The sequence below is a fragment of the Xenopus laevis genome, chromosome 5L, assembly GCF_017654675.1.
Source record: "Xenopus laevis strain J_2021 chromosome 5L, Xenopus_laevis_v10.1, whole genome shotgun sequence".
NCBI classification, from domain to species: Eukaryota; Metazoa; Chordata; class Amphibia; order Anura; family Pipidae; genus Xenopus; species Xenopus laevis.
Genome location: NC_054379.1, coordinates 119,374,054 through 119,392,158, shown reverse-complemented (window position 1 = coordinate 119,392,158; position 18,105 = coordinate 119,374,054). Strand labels below are relative to the sequence as shown.

The following is an 18,105-nucleotide window of genomic DNA, read 5'->3' as shown; positions in this document are numbered from 1 at the left end:
TTTATTACATTCCCCCGTATGTGTTTTGTCTACTATCTTTCATTCCCCCAAAATGTCCCTCCACCTCATTTTTAACCTGCATCCCCTTTTTCTCCTTTTCTGTGATTTCATCTCTCTTCGTCCCTTAATAGTATCATAGTCTGGCAGACAGGAATGATGGTGAAGAATAGGCAACTGCTTTGACTAGGGAATAGTCCAAATTCGATTCGAATTTGAAAAAAAAAAAACGAAAATTTGAATATCAAATTTATCAGGTACTGTCTCTTTGAAAATTCAACTTCGACCATTTGCCATCTAAAATAGGGATGCACCGGATCCACTATTTTGGATTCAGCTGAACCACCGAATCCTTCGCAGAAGATTCGGCCGAATACCAACCGGATCCTAATTTGCATATGCAAATTAGGGGTGGGAATGGGAATACATTTTTTACTTCCTTGTTTTGTGACAAGAAGTCCCGCAATTTCCCTCCCCACCCATAATTTGCATATGCAAATTAGGATTCGGTTCGGCATGGCAGAAGGATTTGGCCGAATCCTGCTGAAAAAGGCTGCATTCTGGCGGAATCCTAGATTTGGTGCATCCCTAATCTAAAACCTGTCAAATTGCTGTTTTAGCCTATGGGAGACCTCCTAGAACCTATGTGGAGTCAATTGGTTGACTTTAAAAAATCAAAGGTTTTTTTTGGAAAAACTCTGAATCGAACTTGATCGATTGCGCTGTTACTTTGAATCGTACCATTCGAACAAAAAAGTTTCAGTTGGTCTTTTTTTATTCGAATTATTTTTGATGAAATTGGAAAAAGAGGCTCTGAAGGATACAGGTACTGCTGGTAACTAGGTAAAGTATTTTATTAGTTCCCTGACACAAGTCTGAGGTCTGAACAGAAAACAAATGAATGATTTCTCAGGGAAATATTGGGAGCTGAGGTGGAGAGAGCATTACAGTCAACCAACGCCTGCGGAAAGTATTTTTATTTTTTATTCTGTAACAGAATTATTAGAGGGAGGTCAAGATGAAAGCAGATTGTCAGAAAACCTCCAGCCACTGCCAGGTTGCACTTGTGTACTCCCACAAGTCGGCTACGTGACGCGTAACTGCGCTTACGTAGTCGTGACGCAACAGTCTCGCGTGATGAGATGTGTGGCGTCGGGATTTCTCTGTAAGACAAGAGGCAAGGAGCTAGCAGTTTACATCTTTGTGGGAGTTCTAAATGGCGATCCGGGCTGTGTTAGGAAATCGGGGAGTGTTCCGCGGGACTATTTGGCAGTATGCCTTTACATGAATTAGCCGCTTAGCCATTGAGCTGCAGACTTCGGAAGTCAAGTTTAACTTCCCCCCGCAGGCTCCCCAGTTCCTGATCTTCTTTCCGAAGTCTTCAGCTCACTGCAGCGACCCGGGAACCCCAAAAATCCTCCGGTCTTAGATGACTGCTCACCCCATGGGGCCTTGTGTATATGATCGTGGCTGCACTTGTATCCATATCGCATGCAGTAAACTCGCAGCATTTCCATTTGTTGGTTTGTCTCTGTGTAATTGGCTGTTTGTTGTGTTATCAATTGTCTTTACTGTGGCAATTCTTCTGTCTCTATTAGGCATGGAACGCCAGAGGCTGTCAGGATGGCACTTTCTGATCACAGCAGACAGTTATTAGATACACTAAACAAGCAGAGACAGTCAGGCTTCCTGTGTGACTGCACCATTCTAATTGGAGACTTCCACTTCAAAGCTCACAGAAATGTGCTGGCCTCCTTCAGTGACTATTTCAGGGCGTATTTCAAGGACTCGTTGGACAGCATTGTACTCTTGGATCAGATCAAAGTGACACCGTCTGGATTCCAAACACTCCTGGATTTCATTTACAGTGGGAATTTAAATTATGATAGGTAAAAATCAAAACTCAAGTTGCATTATCTGACAATAGCACTGCAAACTGGATAGATATACAGTCCATGTAATACTATATGACTGAGTTGTTTGTTTTATATTCTACCAAGTAAAGTCTTGAAGGAAACCTAATGGAGATACTAAGGGATTGCCTTATCTGACAATAGCACTGCAAACTAGATAAATATACAGTCCATGTAGTACTATATGACTGAGTTGTTTGTTTTAAATTCTACCAAGTAAAGTCTTTTGAAATTGAAATACTACTGCAGTGATCCCCAACCAGTAGCTCGTGAGCAACATGTTGCTCTCCAATACGGAAAGCATTTTAGGACATCCTCAGGGGAAATGCTGTCCTGCATGCGATGTAAGGTAGAGGAATGCTGCATCGCCTGCTTTTTCTCTCATCCATCCTGAAAGGCTGCAGTCACACCTCCGTTCTCGGTCCACTCAGCCTTCAGCCATCAGCTATTCCTCCACAGCCCTCCATCCTCAGGCATTAGCCTTCAGCCCTCGGTCCTCAGTACAAACACTCTTCATCCTCAGCCCTCCGTACAAACGCTCTCCGTCCTCAGCCCTCGGTACAAACGCTCTCCATCCTCAGCCATCAGCCTGGCTTACGAGCTGAGGTCTGAGGAGGGAGGGCTGAGGATAGAGAGCGTTTCTACTGAGGGCTGAGGAGGGAGGACAGAGGAAGGAGATTGCAACAGGATATGTTGGCAGCACGGATGTGTGACTTCAGGCTCTTCAGATCAGTGAGTAAAATAAGAGAAGTCTGCATACTTCATTAGGAGCGTCTGTTCTCCCGATGATGTCCTAAAAGGCGTTCAATACTCCAACCCCTTGGCTGTTGCTCCCAGTGACCTCAAAGTAGGTGCTTATTTTTAAATTCCAGGCTTGGAGGCAAGTTTTGGTTGTGTAAAAACCAGGAACACTGCCAAATAGAGCCTCAATGTAGGTTGACAATCCACATACTGTAGGGGCTACCAAATGGCCAATCAAGAACATTTTTCATGCTCATTTTGCTCCCCAACTCCTTTTACTTCTGAATGTTGCTCACAGGTTCAAAAGGTTGGGGATCCCTGTACTTGTGAGTGAACTCTAAATGATAAACAATAGTTTATCAACTCCATTAGCCCTTCAGTGGTTTACAAATCTGATAACCTGAAGCAAACAATAGTGTTGTCTGGTAGCAAAGTGGTCATTAGAGATCATTTACTTGGCCCTTAGTGCTCTTGCACACCCACTCGTTCTGTCACACCTGTCAATTTCTTTTTTGGAGTACGGCAGGGGTGAATATTCCAATCCACATTCTTCTGCTTCAGCAGATTCAGCTGAAATCTCATGTCAGTACACACTGATGTTAAAGCAGAAGGAAGCAGATGCACAATTTCTAAGTGTAGTTATGCTGGTAAAAAAAATCAAGCAGGGCAGGATACTAAGCATTTTAAGGTGGCCATACAAGGGCCTATAAAAGCTGCCGACAGGTCAAGTCGGCAGTTTATTGGCCCGTGTATAGGGGCCCCCGACGGGCTTCCCTGATCGAGATGGCCAGATCTCGATCGGATGGGACAAAAAATCCCGTCGGATCGCGACCGCATCTGTTCGTTGATACGGTCCCACGATCCGACCGCCCGTTCCCATTCGTTAGGATCCGATCGTTGGGCCCTAGGGCCCACGATCGGATCAGCCCGATATTGCCCATCTCAAGGTGGGCATATCAGAGAGAGATCCGCTTGTTTGGCGACATCGCCAAACGAGCGGATCTCTCCGTGTATGGCCACCATTAGTTCCAATTCAGCAAGCACCCCGCCCCCCATTCCGGCCATGGTCTGCATCTTGTGGCACGTACAGTTCTGTCGGTGCAGAGTGACAGCATCAGAGTCCACCGCAGCCATCTCTTTCGGGTCTTTGGTAAGCTGAGAAGGAGACCAGCGAAGCATGCGCAGTTGGAGCAATTTACCAGTTTGCGACAACTGCGCATGCTCCAAAATAGGCGGAAATTTCTGAAGCGCTGGAAAAAGACACGAAGACCTCTGAACTTTAAACTTTAATTCTGGAAAACCAGTAAAAAATGGAAAACAATTGGGAAAAAAAGCATATTTCTAGTGAACAACTATTGAACCTAAATATTGTTTGGAAGGTGAACGACCCCTTTATAGTTAAATCTTAGAAAGAAAAAAAAACATGTTCATATCCCACACTTTATTATTTTGTAGAGCAAGCTTTCATATCAGTTATGGATCTGGAACTTGGCCAAAAATTAGGGCTTTGGTAGGACAATGAGTTTTTTATTCGGAGGGAAAACTCAATTCGAATTTTTGGGTCAGGACTATTTGAGCGAATATTAGACCTTAAAGTTTTTTCTTAACCTTCCATTGTGAGTATATTCAAATGTATTGGAGTAAAAAAAAAAATTGAAATTTGACCGTGCTGCAGTATTGTCTATTAAATGGTTTAGCAGCTACTAGAGCCCAAACTGCTTAGATTTAGTGGTGAGACTGTTGTTTTATTCCCATTTGTTGTGGTACTATTTGTAATTCAGCTGTACAATTGTGCGGCAGCTTTGTACAAAGAAAACACATTGAAAATTACCTTTGAGAAACCAAGATCCTGTTGTAAAATTATGGCTGTATAAGTTGTTCATGCAGACACAGCAGTACTCGCAATTACATAGTATTATATTATAGTTTAATTAAGCATTACATGTGTGTAAAATACATATCACAACGTTTGAGACCAATCACACACAAGGAAAGAGCAGCTCTCACACCGACCTACAATCTTGTGCAGACCCACATTTACTTTCACACCAACACACACACATATTCTCTTTAGAATTCTACTCTAAAAAAGATACACATGCACACCTAAATATTTTCTGATGTTACTTTGTGTTTTACAGTTGTAATTTAGAGGAGATAAATCTGGCAGCACAACATCTGAGATTAGAGGATGTAGTTGCAACATGCAGAACCAAAATTGAATCTCTTGTTGGATTGACCAAACCCAGTGTTACACATTTGGCTCCTACAAGCAGTAGTCTCGATGAAAATGAATATTTCACTTCTCTGTATCCTAGAGAGGCTATGAAAGTGGACGCAATAGAAATCTCTTATTCACAGAGCAAAGTCAAGAAAGGGATTAAAGGAAAAAAATCACAGAAAATTAAACGGTGGAAAAGACCATTGCGTTCTCATCAACATGTTAAGAAAAAATCATCTAAGTGCCAGCTTTCTTCTCCAAAGACCCCCGCTGTTCTCAGTTTGGATGCAAAGGAGCTTGAACTGATGGCGGCAGACCATGTTGCCAAAGATAATACTTGCTTGCTGTCCTTTACATCAGAAATAGACTGTGAGATCTTCCTGTCACAAAATATTTCCTTGGAAACTGCAACCATGACACAGCAGAAGCCAGCTAAGTTGCAACAGGACTGTGCTATGAAAGAACACTGCATATCAAATATTGCAGATATAACCAACGTGTGTACCATGGAGGGCTGTGATAAAGAACTGGATCCGAAATATTCCAAAAATAAACCTGTGTGCAACACTTGCGGCAAAGTGTTTTCTGAAGCCAGCAGCCTGAGGCGGCACATGCGAATTCACAAAGGTGTTAAACCTTATGTGTGTCACCTATGTGCAAAAGCCTTTACCCAATGTAACCAGTTAAAAACACATGTTAGGACCCATACAGGTAAGAACTTTTATGAGAATGTCTTTTTATTAAAGGGATGCATCTTTGCTAAGTTCTTACCTCAGATTCAAGATCAGCTTTATAATGCTGGTAACACTTGTTTGCTTTAACAAAACCCTAAAAATTAATATAGCTAAAAATGCCATATTTTATGTACTGAACTTGCTGCACCAGCCTAAATTTCAGCTTCTCAATAGCAGCAATGATCCAGGACTTCTTGGGTCACCATCTTGAAAAGTGTCTGCAACACTCACATGCTCATTGGGCTCTGAGAAGCTAAATTTAGTGGTCGTCTCAAATGATCAAGCAGAAAATTAGGTTTGTCTGTGATATACGGTAAGCTGATGGTACAAGGCTGGTTATTAAATTCTAATGATGCTAATTGCACTGGTTTCTGTGCTGTCATGTAGTAATTATCTGTATTAATTACTAATCAGCCTTATAGTGTGACATTTCTATTCTATGTGTACTGTATATTGTGAGTGGGTCCCTAGGCTCAGTAAGTGACAGCAGCACAGAGCATGTGCAGTGAATCAGCAGAAAAGAAGATGGGGAGCTACTGGGGCAACTTTGGAGACACAGATCTTTATTGATAAAGGGCTGTGGTTGCCTTGGGCTCGTACAGAAGCCCAAAACATAATGTACATCATTTCTAGCCTAAGTCTTTCGTTAAGCTTTAGTTCTCCTTTAAACCCTCTAAGTTATACTTTTAAAGGGATACTGACACATTCCTATGAGAAATCCATAGGAACAGGTCCTTATTCCTAAACAGTTGTGCCATAAAAAACGGGAAGCCAAAAGTGCCTCGATGCTAGACCCAGCCTAGCGGTAGCTGCTCTTCACAAAGCATACAGAGAACAGAAGGAGCTGCTCTGCTTTCAATGTTTCACACTGGGATGGGTTGTGGCGCGATCCTTCTATAAGCTAATTACTTATAAAAATGGTATTTTGGCCTAGCGTCTATGACACAATTGCAGAGGATCCGTATCCCGTGATGGGGTTATTCAGGTTAGTACCATTGAGCCAGGGGGTTGCTTTGGGGGACTTTAGCTTCCTAGATTTTCATGCTGCAACTGTTAAGTAATGCTGACATGTTCCTATCGGTTTTCATAGGGATGTATCAGTATCCCTTTAAGTATTCATTTTGAAACCACTCTTGATGCACAGGCATAAAACAGATAACCACATTCAGTTTCCAGGGCCCTGTCTGAACAATGGCCACTTATACATGCTGAAGCACAATTTAATATGGCAGAACTACAAGCTACAGTTTAAAATTCGTATCTTTCTCCAATCCTACTTTGCAATAAGCACCTGTACAAAAAATAGCCTTGTCTTTTATGGCTGATTCCATTAATTGCTTTGCAGCTGTCATGGTGTGCCTATCACAGCAACACTTTTAAAAATGCAGACATATTCAGCTGTTTAGGTGTGTATTAAATTTCATTTTTGCTAAATGCAGAATAACTTTCAAATGATACTATAGAATGTTCTACTGAGCATTTTTGCAATTCGGAGAAATTGCTTTAGTTTCATGATATTAGCATCTTTACATTATTACTGTCATGGGTTTTTAACAGAACTTTTATGCCACGTGATTGCCTTCTATTTCATTGCATTTTTTATGAAAAAGTAGCAAAGCCAGCAAAACTTTTTGTAAACTGCACAGATCTGTTCTCATAAAGGACACTTTAAATCTGTTGGGCTCATTTATAAACACTGCACCTGGTAAGTAACCCATGGAAACCAATACGATTTTTGCTTTCACTGATTTGTTGTTAGGGCTTACGCAGGTGCAAATTTGCCCAGTGTTTATACAGTTTTACAAATATTCAAATGTGTGTTCTACCACTTCATGTAGAGAGTAGTATGTGACATGTTTACACCAATTCCAAATGTCAATGTTCCTTTCTTTTTCCCCATAGCAAGGCTGGACAACACTAAAACAAAAATTACTTTTAGCCAGTAACTTCAATAATCATATTCTCTTCTTTCATTAGGGGAGAAGCCATATCAGTGCAAAAAATGTGACAAAGGCTTTGCTCAGAAGTGCCAGTTGGTGTTCCACAGCCGGATGCATCACGGAGAAGAGAAACCATATAAATGTGACGTGTGTAATCTACAGTTTGCAACATCCAGCAATCTCAAAATTCATGCAAGGTTAGTAAACTAAATGAAAACATTGATAGAATCTTTTCATTTACTGACACAAGTCAGATCCTTTTCTTTAATCAGCCTTAAGGAGCGAATAGATAGATCCTTTCTTCACTCAATTCAGGTTAGTAAACTACTAACTTGTCTTGGGAATACTGGATGTTTGTGTTTCATAATAGTAGTGGGATGCATGGTTTCTATGATGGCATTGCTCTCTGGTGGAATTGTGTATAATGCATTCCTGGATTTACAAAGCAATAACTACTTCTTACAAGGAAATGCCATTTCTCTAGTTCTAAATCAACTTCTTGCAAGTAGCATGTTACTTGTCTTTTATATCAAAGTGGTTGAGAGCTAAATGCACAACAACCAATTATACAGAGTAATTAGGAGTAAGTACCATTTTTAAAATGTAATTTGAAATCTGACTTGAGGCTAGACATTTTCTTACTTTCCCATGTGCCCTCAGTCATGTGCAACTAATCACTTTGTTTGCTATAGCCTGAACTGATTGCACATCCATGTTTCTGTGCTGCTGTACAGCACTACAGGAACTATTCTGTATTTTGAGTGTGGAAACAGGCAAAACTGTACATACTGCCTCCTGTTTACTTTAAGTTGATAACATACAGGCAGATATGTTGCCACAAAAAAGAAATCTGTGCTTTGTGGAGGCAAATAATCTCCATAAAATTAATTTACATTGGTGTCAGTGGGAATCTCTGGTGCTAAACACATGACTCGTAACTGCTGAAAATTACCTGCATTTTCCTGCAGTTACTCGATTCCCGTTTTACCATTGATAATTCACACTGACACCATGTGGGGTTTGACTGCTGCTGCTGCTGTCAGGGAAAACCAGCTCCTTGTCACATATTACCATAAAATAAAATGCGCTGTGTATTTGCTTCAAAAAGACTGCTACTATAGTACATATAATCTTGGAACTATAGCATGATTATGATAATGGTTCACAGATAGTAAGAGGAGAAAGGCCACACTTTGGCATCCCATACAGTTTTAAAAATGCCTGCACTCCTTTATTATTATTATTTATACCACATGGCCAAGTAAAATCCATTCAGTCTAATTATCAGACAGCTGAAATACCCAAATTAATTGACCTGTAGGGTGGGGTGCAAGAAGCCAAAGTAAGCCATTAATAGAGGCTGCGATTCATAATGTTTTTCCGTAATACAGGTATGGGACCTGTTATCCAGAATGCTCCGGACCTGGGGTTTTCCTGATAACGGATCTTTCTGTAATTTGGATCTTCATACCTTAAGTTAGTTGTCCCCACCCTTAGCTATGAGCCACATTTAAATGTAAGAGTTGGGGGGCAACACAACCATGAAAAACGTCTTGGGGAGGCCAAATAAGGGCTGTAATTTGCTATTTAGTAGTCCCTGTGTGAACTAGCAGCCTACAGGAGGTTCTGTTTGGCAAAACACTCTGTTTTATGCAACTAAAACTTGCCTGGAATTCAAATATTAAGCACCTGCTTTGAGGCCACGGAGAGCAACATCCAAGGTGTTGGTTAACAACATGTGTCACGAGCCACTGGTTGGGGATAACTGCCTTAAGTCTTCTAGAAAATCATGTAAACATTAAATAAACCCAATAGGCTGGTTTTACTTCCAGTAAGGATTAATTATATTTTCATTTGGATCAAGTACAAGGTACTGTTTTATTATTAAAAAAAAGGAAATAATTTTTAAAAAAATTTAATTATTTGGATAAAATGGAGTCTATGGGAGACAGCCTTTCCGTAATTTGGAGCTATCTGGATCCCATACCTGTACCATACTTCCATAGAGTGCACAGAGTACATTTGTGTGCTGCTGTGGCTATTCAGATGTCTCGTAATGGATTCAGATTATTCTGGTTCTGCCAATTGATTGCACGTTTGCTTTTTGCCAGAAAACACAGCGGAGAAAAGCCATATGTCTGCGACCGATGTGGCCAAAGATTTGCCCAGGCCAGCACTCTGACATACCATGTTCGGCGTCACACTGGAGAGAAGCCTTATGTCTGTGATACCTGTGGAAAAGCATTCGCCGTTTCAAGTTCTCTAATAACCCATGCGAGGAAACATACAGGTAAGTTCAGATTAATATTCATCTTTTTACCCTTTATGGCATAACTGCCGTCCTGATTTCAGTTCTGCTGTGAGAGTACAATGGTAAGTTGAGCTATGACTGTTTGACATATATGCCTTATCTTGCATGCAGGGGAGAAGCCATATATATGTGGAGTCTGCAGGAAGAGTTTTATTTCTTCGGGGGAGCTTAATAAACACTTCAGGTCTCATACAGGTTAGCGATCTTCTTTTACTTTTCATCAATGAATATCTCATGTGCTTAATTAAAAATGATTTGGGGGACATGCATATTTAACATTGTGAGCAGTCATTTTTTATTTGACAGTAGCCATAAAAATACTTCTTGCTGATACTTTGCCATGTGTTTGTGAAGAAGAGTCTGGTATTTGTATCATAATAACATGAAAAAAACAGTATTTCATTTTGAATACAAATGTATAACTAATGTCATTCGGTTTCATTGCTCCTTGGTGTTTCATGGTTTCAGACATATAATCTCTCATAGAGAGAAAGTGATCCCCCATTTTTGCCTATGCTTTCACCTGTCTTGTGCCTTTTAAGGAGCAGTAACACCAAAAACTGAAAAGGTATCAAAGAATTTAGAATATAATGTAGTGTTGCCAAGCACAGGTAAAACCTGTGTGTTTGTTTCAGAAAAACAATTATAGTTTATATTAACAAAGGTGTTGTGTAGCCACGGGGACAGCCATTAAAAATGAAATTGGGCTAAGGGCAGAGACAGGCGCTGCTATTTCGGGAGATTAGTCGCCCATCGACAAATCACCTCTTCTTCGGGCAACTAATCTCCCTGAACTGCCTTCCCGTCGGCTAAAATGTAAATCGCCGGGTGGATGGCACTCGGATCACTTCGGCTTTCCGAAGTCGCCCGAAAGTTTCCTCGTGAGGCGACATCGGAAAACAAATAGTTTTGAGTGCCATCCCGCCGGCTCTAAAGTAATATAAGGTTGATTAATAATTAATACCAATAATTACTACATGACAGCACATAAATCAGTACAACTAGCATCAGAATTTAATAATCAGTCCTGTAGCATCAGCTTATATTACAGGAAAACCTCATTTTTAGCTTGATAATTTGCTTAGATTCTCAACAGCTGCTCAGAGCCCACTGAGCATGTGAGTGTCGCAGACACTTTCCAAGATTGTGACCCCCTGTGACAAATTTGAAGTCCTGGATCATTGCTGCTATTGACAAGCTGAAACGTTAGGCTGGTGCTGGTTTAGTATGTAAAATATGGCATTTTTAACCATATTAATTTTTAGGGTTTAGTTCCCCTTTAATACTCAATTTAAAACATTCTGCTGCTTGCAGGTGTATTCAAAGTGGACAGAATATTCAGTTCTAAAATACTTCCTATTAAGCTCAAGAGCACTGCATAATAAATGTATTTTTATTTTATTTATTTCTTATACCATTTCCTGCATTTTTACAAAAGAGCATCAGACACATTATAAATGTACTTCTAGTTCAGTTCAGGAGTAGTAAAAGCTCAGGGTAATGTATTAATTTGCCATATTGTGTTGAATAGTTTGCACCTGACTGGTCTCTTGTTTGCAATCTCATTTCAGGAGAAAGGCCATTTGTCTGTGAAGTGTGTGGAAATTCATATACTGATGTTAAAAACCTGAAGAAGCACAAGTTAAAAATGCACAAGGGTATGTGAGTGGAAAGAGGTGTTTTTAAAATGCTGCGTCATAAATGAAGCTAAATACATATCACTAAATGGAAAATGTTAACATTACTAATGGAGGGAAAGAGCTGCAAAGAGACAGAGTTAATGGCCCATTGGTTTGTGTCATAGTATCATGGATTCTCATTGGTTTGTGTCATAGTATCATGGATTCTCATTGGTCTGTGTCATAGTATCATGGATTCAGGTTGTGTTGTGTCTTTGGATCTTTCATCTCTCTGCTATACCAAGCTACATAAAATGTTTGGCACTTTAACCATGATAATTATTTTCTGTCTAGCTCTACGTTTATATTCTCCACTTTGGCTTCACTGCTGTCTGCTCCCCAATATTCATTTTACCATCTCAACTCCGGCATTAGATTATTTTTCAGGATTATTGTCAGGCAGCCAGAATACAAGGCTATAGCTGCTGTAAATCACATCAAGGGGGTTATTTATCAAAGGTTGAATGTTAGAGTTTTTTATACCTCGAATGAACTCACAACTCAAATGGCTAGAATGTGATTTGCTGATGGTATGGCACTCGGATCGCTTCATTTTCCCGAGGTTGCCTCACGGAGAGAATTCGGACGGCTTCGGAAAACCAAAGCTATCTGAGTGCAATCCCCCCAGTGATCCATAATTTAGCTGGCGGGAAGGCATTTCAGGGAGATTAGTCACCCAAAGAAGAGAAAATTTCTTGCTAGGTGACTAATTTCCCCGTAACTCTACGTGTGCCACCACCCTTACTGCTGTACTGCAAGTTGGAGTGATATCACCCCTTTCCCTCCCCCCACAGCAGCCCATCAGCAGAACATATATATGTATAATGTGTAGTGACTGGATGTCCAACAGAACAGAACACTACTTCCTACTTTGCAGCTCAATTGGTTTCCACTGACTGGTTACCTAAAAGGTCAGGAAGAAGTCAATGGGATTTATTTGATATGAATAGGAGAGGCCTGAATTGAATGATGAGTAATAAAAAGTAGAAATAACTATAAATGTGTAGCTTTACAGTGCATTCGTTTTTTTTAGATGGGTCAGTGACCCCATTTGAAAGCTGGGAAAGGCAAATAATAAAAAAAATGAAGACCAATTGAAAAGTTGCTTAGAACTGGCCATTCTATAACATACTAAAAGTTAACTTAAAGGTGGACCATCTCTTTAAAAATACACTCTTTGCACATCTTGCTTTAAAGGAATTGTTCAGTGTAAAAATAAAAACTGGGTAAATAGATAGGCTGTACAAAAAAAATGTTTCTAATATAGTTAGTTATACAAAAATGTAATGTATAAAGGCTGGAGTGGGCAGAGTCTAACATAACAGAACACTACTTCCTGTTTTTCAGCTCTCTTGGTTTACACTGATTGGTTAGCCTGGTTACCAGGCAGTAAACAATCAGAGACTTGAGGGGGGGCACATGTGTCATAACTGTTGCTGTTGAATCTGAGCTGAATGCTGAGGATCAATTGCAAACTCACTGAACAGTTATGTCCCATGTGACCCCCCTTAAAGTCACTGACTAACTCCGAGTTAGAGAGCTGAAAAGCAGGAAGTAATGTTCTGGCTATTATGTTAGACATCCAGTTTTTATTTTTACACTGTACTGTTTCTTTAAGATCTTTTCTGCAATATCTTTAGGGCCTATGTTTTTTTCTCAGCAACTTCCTGCTTCTGGTAGTTTAATATGATTCTTAACACCATTAATTGACTTTCCTACAGGAAGTGAAGAGGCTATAGAAATGAAATCAGCGGAGAACTCAAGTAGTAGTGAGGATTCCACCAGGAAGAGTCCAGAGCCGGAAAGCCTGGAGTTGAAGCCTTCTGATTTGTTTTTGCCTCTTACTCTGCATATTAGCCCAGACGATCCCCAAATGTTGCTGCCTGTGTCAGACAATCGGGGTCTTTCTTCAGAAACACTATTAAGGGCATCCGTGCCCAGCTACTCGGAACCCCAGTTCATTTTTTTGCAACAGATGTACTAAACATAACATTTCTGTAGGAAAGCACTAGTGACATATACAGTAGTATTCGTATGTGATAAACATTGGACTCAAGGCAGCATTAATGGAAACAGTTTGCATTTTTGTGCGTTTGCAACACCCGAAGAACGTTGTAAAGGAGAAGTAAAGCTTTACTAAATAAGAAGCTAGAAATGTTGTACATTATGTTGTGAGCTTCGGTACCAGCCTAAGGCAACCACAGCCCTTTAGCAGGGAAGATCTGTGTCTACAAAGATGCCCCAGTAGCTCCCCATCTTCTTTTCTGCTGATTCCCTGCACATGCTCTGTGCTGATGTCACTTACTGAGCTTAGGGACCCACTCACAATATACAGTACACATATAATAGAAATGTCACAATATAAGGCTGAGTAGTAATTAATACAGATAATTACTACATGGCAGCACAGAAACCAGTGCAACTAGTATCAGAATTTAATAATCAGCCCTGTAGCATCAGCTTATATTACAGTTAAACCTCATTTTCTGCTTGATAATTAGTGACGACCCCTAAGCTTAGCTTCTCAACAGCTGCTCAGAGCCCACTGAGCATGTGAGTGTCACAGACACTTTCCAAGATGGTGACCCCCTGTGACAAGTTTGAAGTCCTGGATCATTGCTGCTATTGACAAGCTGAAACTTTAGGCGCAATAAGTGAAGAATATAAAATATGGCATTTTTAGCCATCTTCATTTTTAAGGGTAGAACTACACGGACGTTTTTGGCACGATCCGACGCACGCTGCGTCTGCATCCGACAGCCGTGTTGGGTCACCGCTGCGACTTCATCCGATATTTCTCTCTCTTACCTTATTTCTGTCTCATGCGACTTGTCGCAGGTGTTTTGTTGCAGTGCGTCGAATCGTGCTGAAAACATCCATATAGTACTACCGTAAAGCTGGCCATAGACGCAACGCGTTCTCCTTTAACTTCTAATACTTCACATACTTGGTGTTGGATAGTTATACTGTAGAGAAGGCTTTTAGAAGAAGTTTCCGTAGAAATCCACTTTTAGTATTTTGTATACTAAAGCAGTCTCTTCTTTGCATATTGTCTTTAATTTTCATTTGCCCTTTTTTTTTTTTGCCTTTTGTTCTTCTTTAACAGGAAATGTAAAATGCTGTCTTTAGCTACGGTCATTAATACCAGTGACCAGAATAACTGTGTCCTCCGTTATTTAAATTCTTCTTTAGGCCTATCCTCTATTTTATCTTTCGGACAGCCACTTAAAACCAGTGCCCGGTTGCTAGGAACACTGGCACTAGCAACAGGCAGGGCCCTCTTTACCTCTTGTATCGATTATCAATTGTTTCTTCTTTTTTTCAACATAATCTGTATGGTAATTATATACACCCATATCTTGTACAGCGCTGTGGAATATGTTAGCGCTTTATACATACATGACATTTCCAAACTGGAGAGACAAGAACATAACTGCCAATCAAAAAACATTTGTTTAAGAATGCCACTTGTTATATCATACTAAAAGTTGATTTGAAGGCGAACCTCCAGTTTAATGGATTGCAGTGATTTTAGAATGAAGCTGCATTTTATGTTACACTGGCGTCTAATGCCACTGCAACAATGGGCACCAAAGTCATCAAAGCCGGCAGTCTCTTTTTTTTTTTTTTAACCACTGTATCTAAATGGTTTTGTAAATGGAACCATCGCATAGCTGCCATCTCTGGGAAATCACTTAGCAACCGGCCTGGTACATCAGATGATTTGCTTGAAAGAGACATAGTGCCCGTGCTCCCCATACAAGACATGACAAAGAGGCGCTGTTCTTGTTTAGCACCCCCTTTTTAATAACTACAGGGGAAAAGGTTTGCTTTCTGGAAACTATTTAGGTGCATTTTAAATACAGTAGCACAATTGTTAGAGAGTTGTATTGTGTGTGCCTTATTTATTCAGGAATAGTATTGTATGTTTTAGCACTTTGCTGCAATAAAACACTGAGCAAAAACATATTTCTTATCGTTCCCTGATAAGATTTTCGCAACGCTCCTTCCCTTTTTTATTTCTTCACAGCAAAACCTTTACAGGAGCCGGTAGAGTCCTGCAGCGGGTCGGTTACCCGCAAAAACCTGCAGTACCATGCAGGTTTTTCATTGAAGTTCAAGGTGCGGGTATACCCGCGGGTCGGCGGTTCTGCGGGTTGCGGGTCGGGCTGCGGGTCTTCTCAATATCAATATTTGCTCCTTTTTTCTGGTCACGTCCACTTCCGATGATGTCATTTCCGGTACACAATGACAGCACTTCCAGTTTTACTCCCTTTTTCTGATCATATCTACGTCCGATGATGTCACTTCCGGTTTATAATGACAGCACTTCCTGATTCTTGATGGTCAGCGGGTCCGGGTTGCAGAGAAGGTACTTGCGGGTTGGGTCTGGTTGCGGGTCCAAGCGGGTAAGAATTCGGGTGCGGATTGCAGGTTGCGGGTACGGGTCGGGTTCGGTTCCCAAAAAAAGGACCCGCGCAGGACTCTAAAGGTGGCCATACACGGATAGATCCGCTCGTTTGGCGATGTCGCCAAACGAGCGGATCTCCCTCCGATATGCCCACCTTGAGGTGGGCAATATCGGGCTGATCCGATCGTGGGCCCTAGGGCCCAACGATCGGATCCTAGCGTTCGCCAAACGGGCGGTCGGATCGCGGGACCGCATCAACGAACAGATGCGGCCGCGATCCGACGGGATTTTTAACCCCATCCGATCGAGATCTGGCCGACTTTCGGCCAGATCTCGATCGGGGAAGCCCGTCGGGGGCCCCCATACACGGGCCAATAAGCTGCCGACTTGGTCTGTCGGCAGCTTTTATCGGCCCGTGTATGGCCACCTTAACAGGAGGTGCAAGAAGGGTAAGCGGCTGCACTGTCTGGTCTGTTGCCTCAGTTTCAGAAAGATAAACTGGGACTTGAGGCCATTCTCCCTGCTGTGCTATGCACTGAATGCCCAGGTAGTTTGATTTTATTGATAGTAGATGCCAATATAAGTCTTCAGCGATTAAACTGAAACCAGCAGCAGCTAAAATGGCCCTTTCTGCCTGTCACCAATGATCATAATGTGATAGTCACAGATGGATTTCTGCCTTCCATCACTTGCTGCCATTTTTGACTGTCCTGTTTTCTAACGGATTGAAGTGACACTCAAAAAGCCTTGTGTCACGTTACCCTGAACAAATGTGTCCCTGGCAGTATTTCATAACTAGGTGAGCATTTTTCTTAAAGGAGAAGAAAATCTAACATCATTCTAGTCACTCACCTCCTATTCCATCTGGCACTCATTAAAGGAGAAGGAAAGGCTAAAATTAAATAAGCTTTATCAGAAAAAGCTGGTAAATACACCAGTAAACCCTCAAAGTAATGCTGCTCCGAGTCCTCTGTCGAAAGGCGCACATTTCTTTTTTTCTACTTGTGTATAGATGGGCTTCTGTATCAGACTTCCTGTTTTCAGCTTTAACCTCCAGGGCATGGCCTTGAGCATGCTCAGTTTGCTCCTCTCCCTTCCCTGCTGTAATCTGAGCCCAGAGCTATGAGCAGGGAGAGACTCAGGCAGGAAGTGATGTCACACCAAGCCAAAATGGCAGCTGCTATCTTAAACAGAGAACACTTCTAGAGCTGTTTACTCATGTATGGTAAAGCATTCTGTAGAATAAATATAGTGTTCTAGCTTGCACTATTGTGGCTAATCTATTGGCAATAAAATGCTTCAGTAGCTTTCCTTCTCCCAGCTCTCCAGCCCAGAGTACTGTTTGGCAATTGCACCTACATTTTTCCAGTCTTCCAGACATCCCCACTGGGCTTGGGCAAGTATAAATTCAGAGGGATGTCTGACAACATAAGTGGAAAAACCCTTCAAAATTGCTGTTCAGCCAGGAATGGTGAGTGTTTGGATGGGTGCAGAGACATATGAGCTGGGGTAAGTTGAGCAGTGAAAGAGACAGTCCAGAGATGAAGGAAATGAGGAGTAAAAATGTTGGGTGTAAAGGGAATGCACTGAGGGAAAGGAGAAATATAGGAAGAAGCTGAATAATTTAATTTTAGAATATTTTGCAAACAACCCAACTGTGGCAGTGGAGGTAAGATGGCTTTTCATAGGCCAAGAGGTTGGTACACAATGTAGAGATAATGAAAGGGAGCTGATCTTCTGCAGGGAAGTAGGAATAAGGACAAGTGAAATAGTTATGGCTGCTGTGGTCACATGCTCAGTCAATAAATACTGGAAGCTGGTGAGACAGATGTACCTGAGACAAGCTATGCATTACTTTAAATCAAATTGAATTTTTTGCAACACTTTCCTTTGTTTTATTGTTCCACATGTTTTTAATAGCTATTTATGTAGAAATGCTTGGTTTGGGGTTTTTTTGTGCATTTTTATTGTTTTAAATAAAAGTGCTTTTATGTACTACCTGCGTCTCTGCTGTTACCATACTCACAATGACAGTTGTACAAAATGGATCATTTATTAGAACATTTAAATAAGCTGTGTCTGTTTGTGCCAGGCTACAATATCAGCAAAAACGAGTAATTGAAACTACACATAAATTTTTGCGTGAATATTAGAATGG

General features: G+C 41.0%; 1 protein-coding gene across 4 annotated transcripts; it reads left to right on the top strand.

Annotated features, from left to right (window-relative positions):
- Positions 1 to 1,051: 1,051 nt before the first annotated feature.
- LOC108717019 (myoneurin) lies at positions 1,052 to 13,670 on the top strand. Of its 4 annotated transcripts, none has more exons than XM_018263721.2 (8): positions 1,052 to 1,174; positions 1,596 to 1,886; positions 4,793 to 5,583; positions 7,584 to 7,743; positions 9,658 to 9,836; positions 9,969 to 10,052; positions 11,429 to 11,515; positions 13,258 to 13,670. In XM_018263721.2, the coding sequence occupies exons 2-8, from the start codon at positions 1,621 to 1,623 to the stop codon at positions 13,518 to 13,520; spliced, it is 1,830 nt and encodes a 609-aa protein (XP_018119210.1). In that variant the 5' UTR covers positions 1,052 to 1,174; positions 1,596 to 1,620; the 3' UTR covers positions 13,521 to 13,670. The 4 variants fall into 4 exon arrangements, with proteins under 4 accessions (XP_018119210.1, XP_018119207.1, XP_018119206.1 ...); XM_018263718.2 differs by having other exon boundaries at positions 1,118 to 1,162; XM_018263717.2 differs by having other exon boundaries at positions 1,150 to 1,242.
- The last annotated feature ends 4,435 nt before the right edge of the window (positions 13,671 to 18,105 follow it).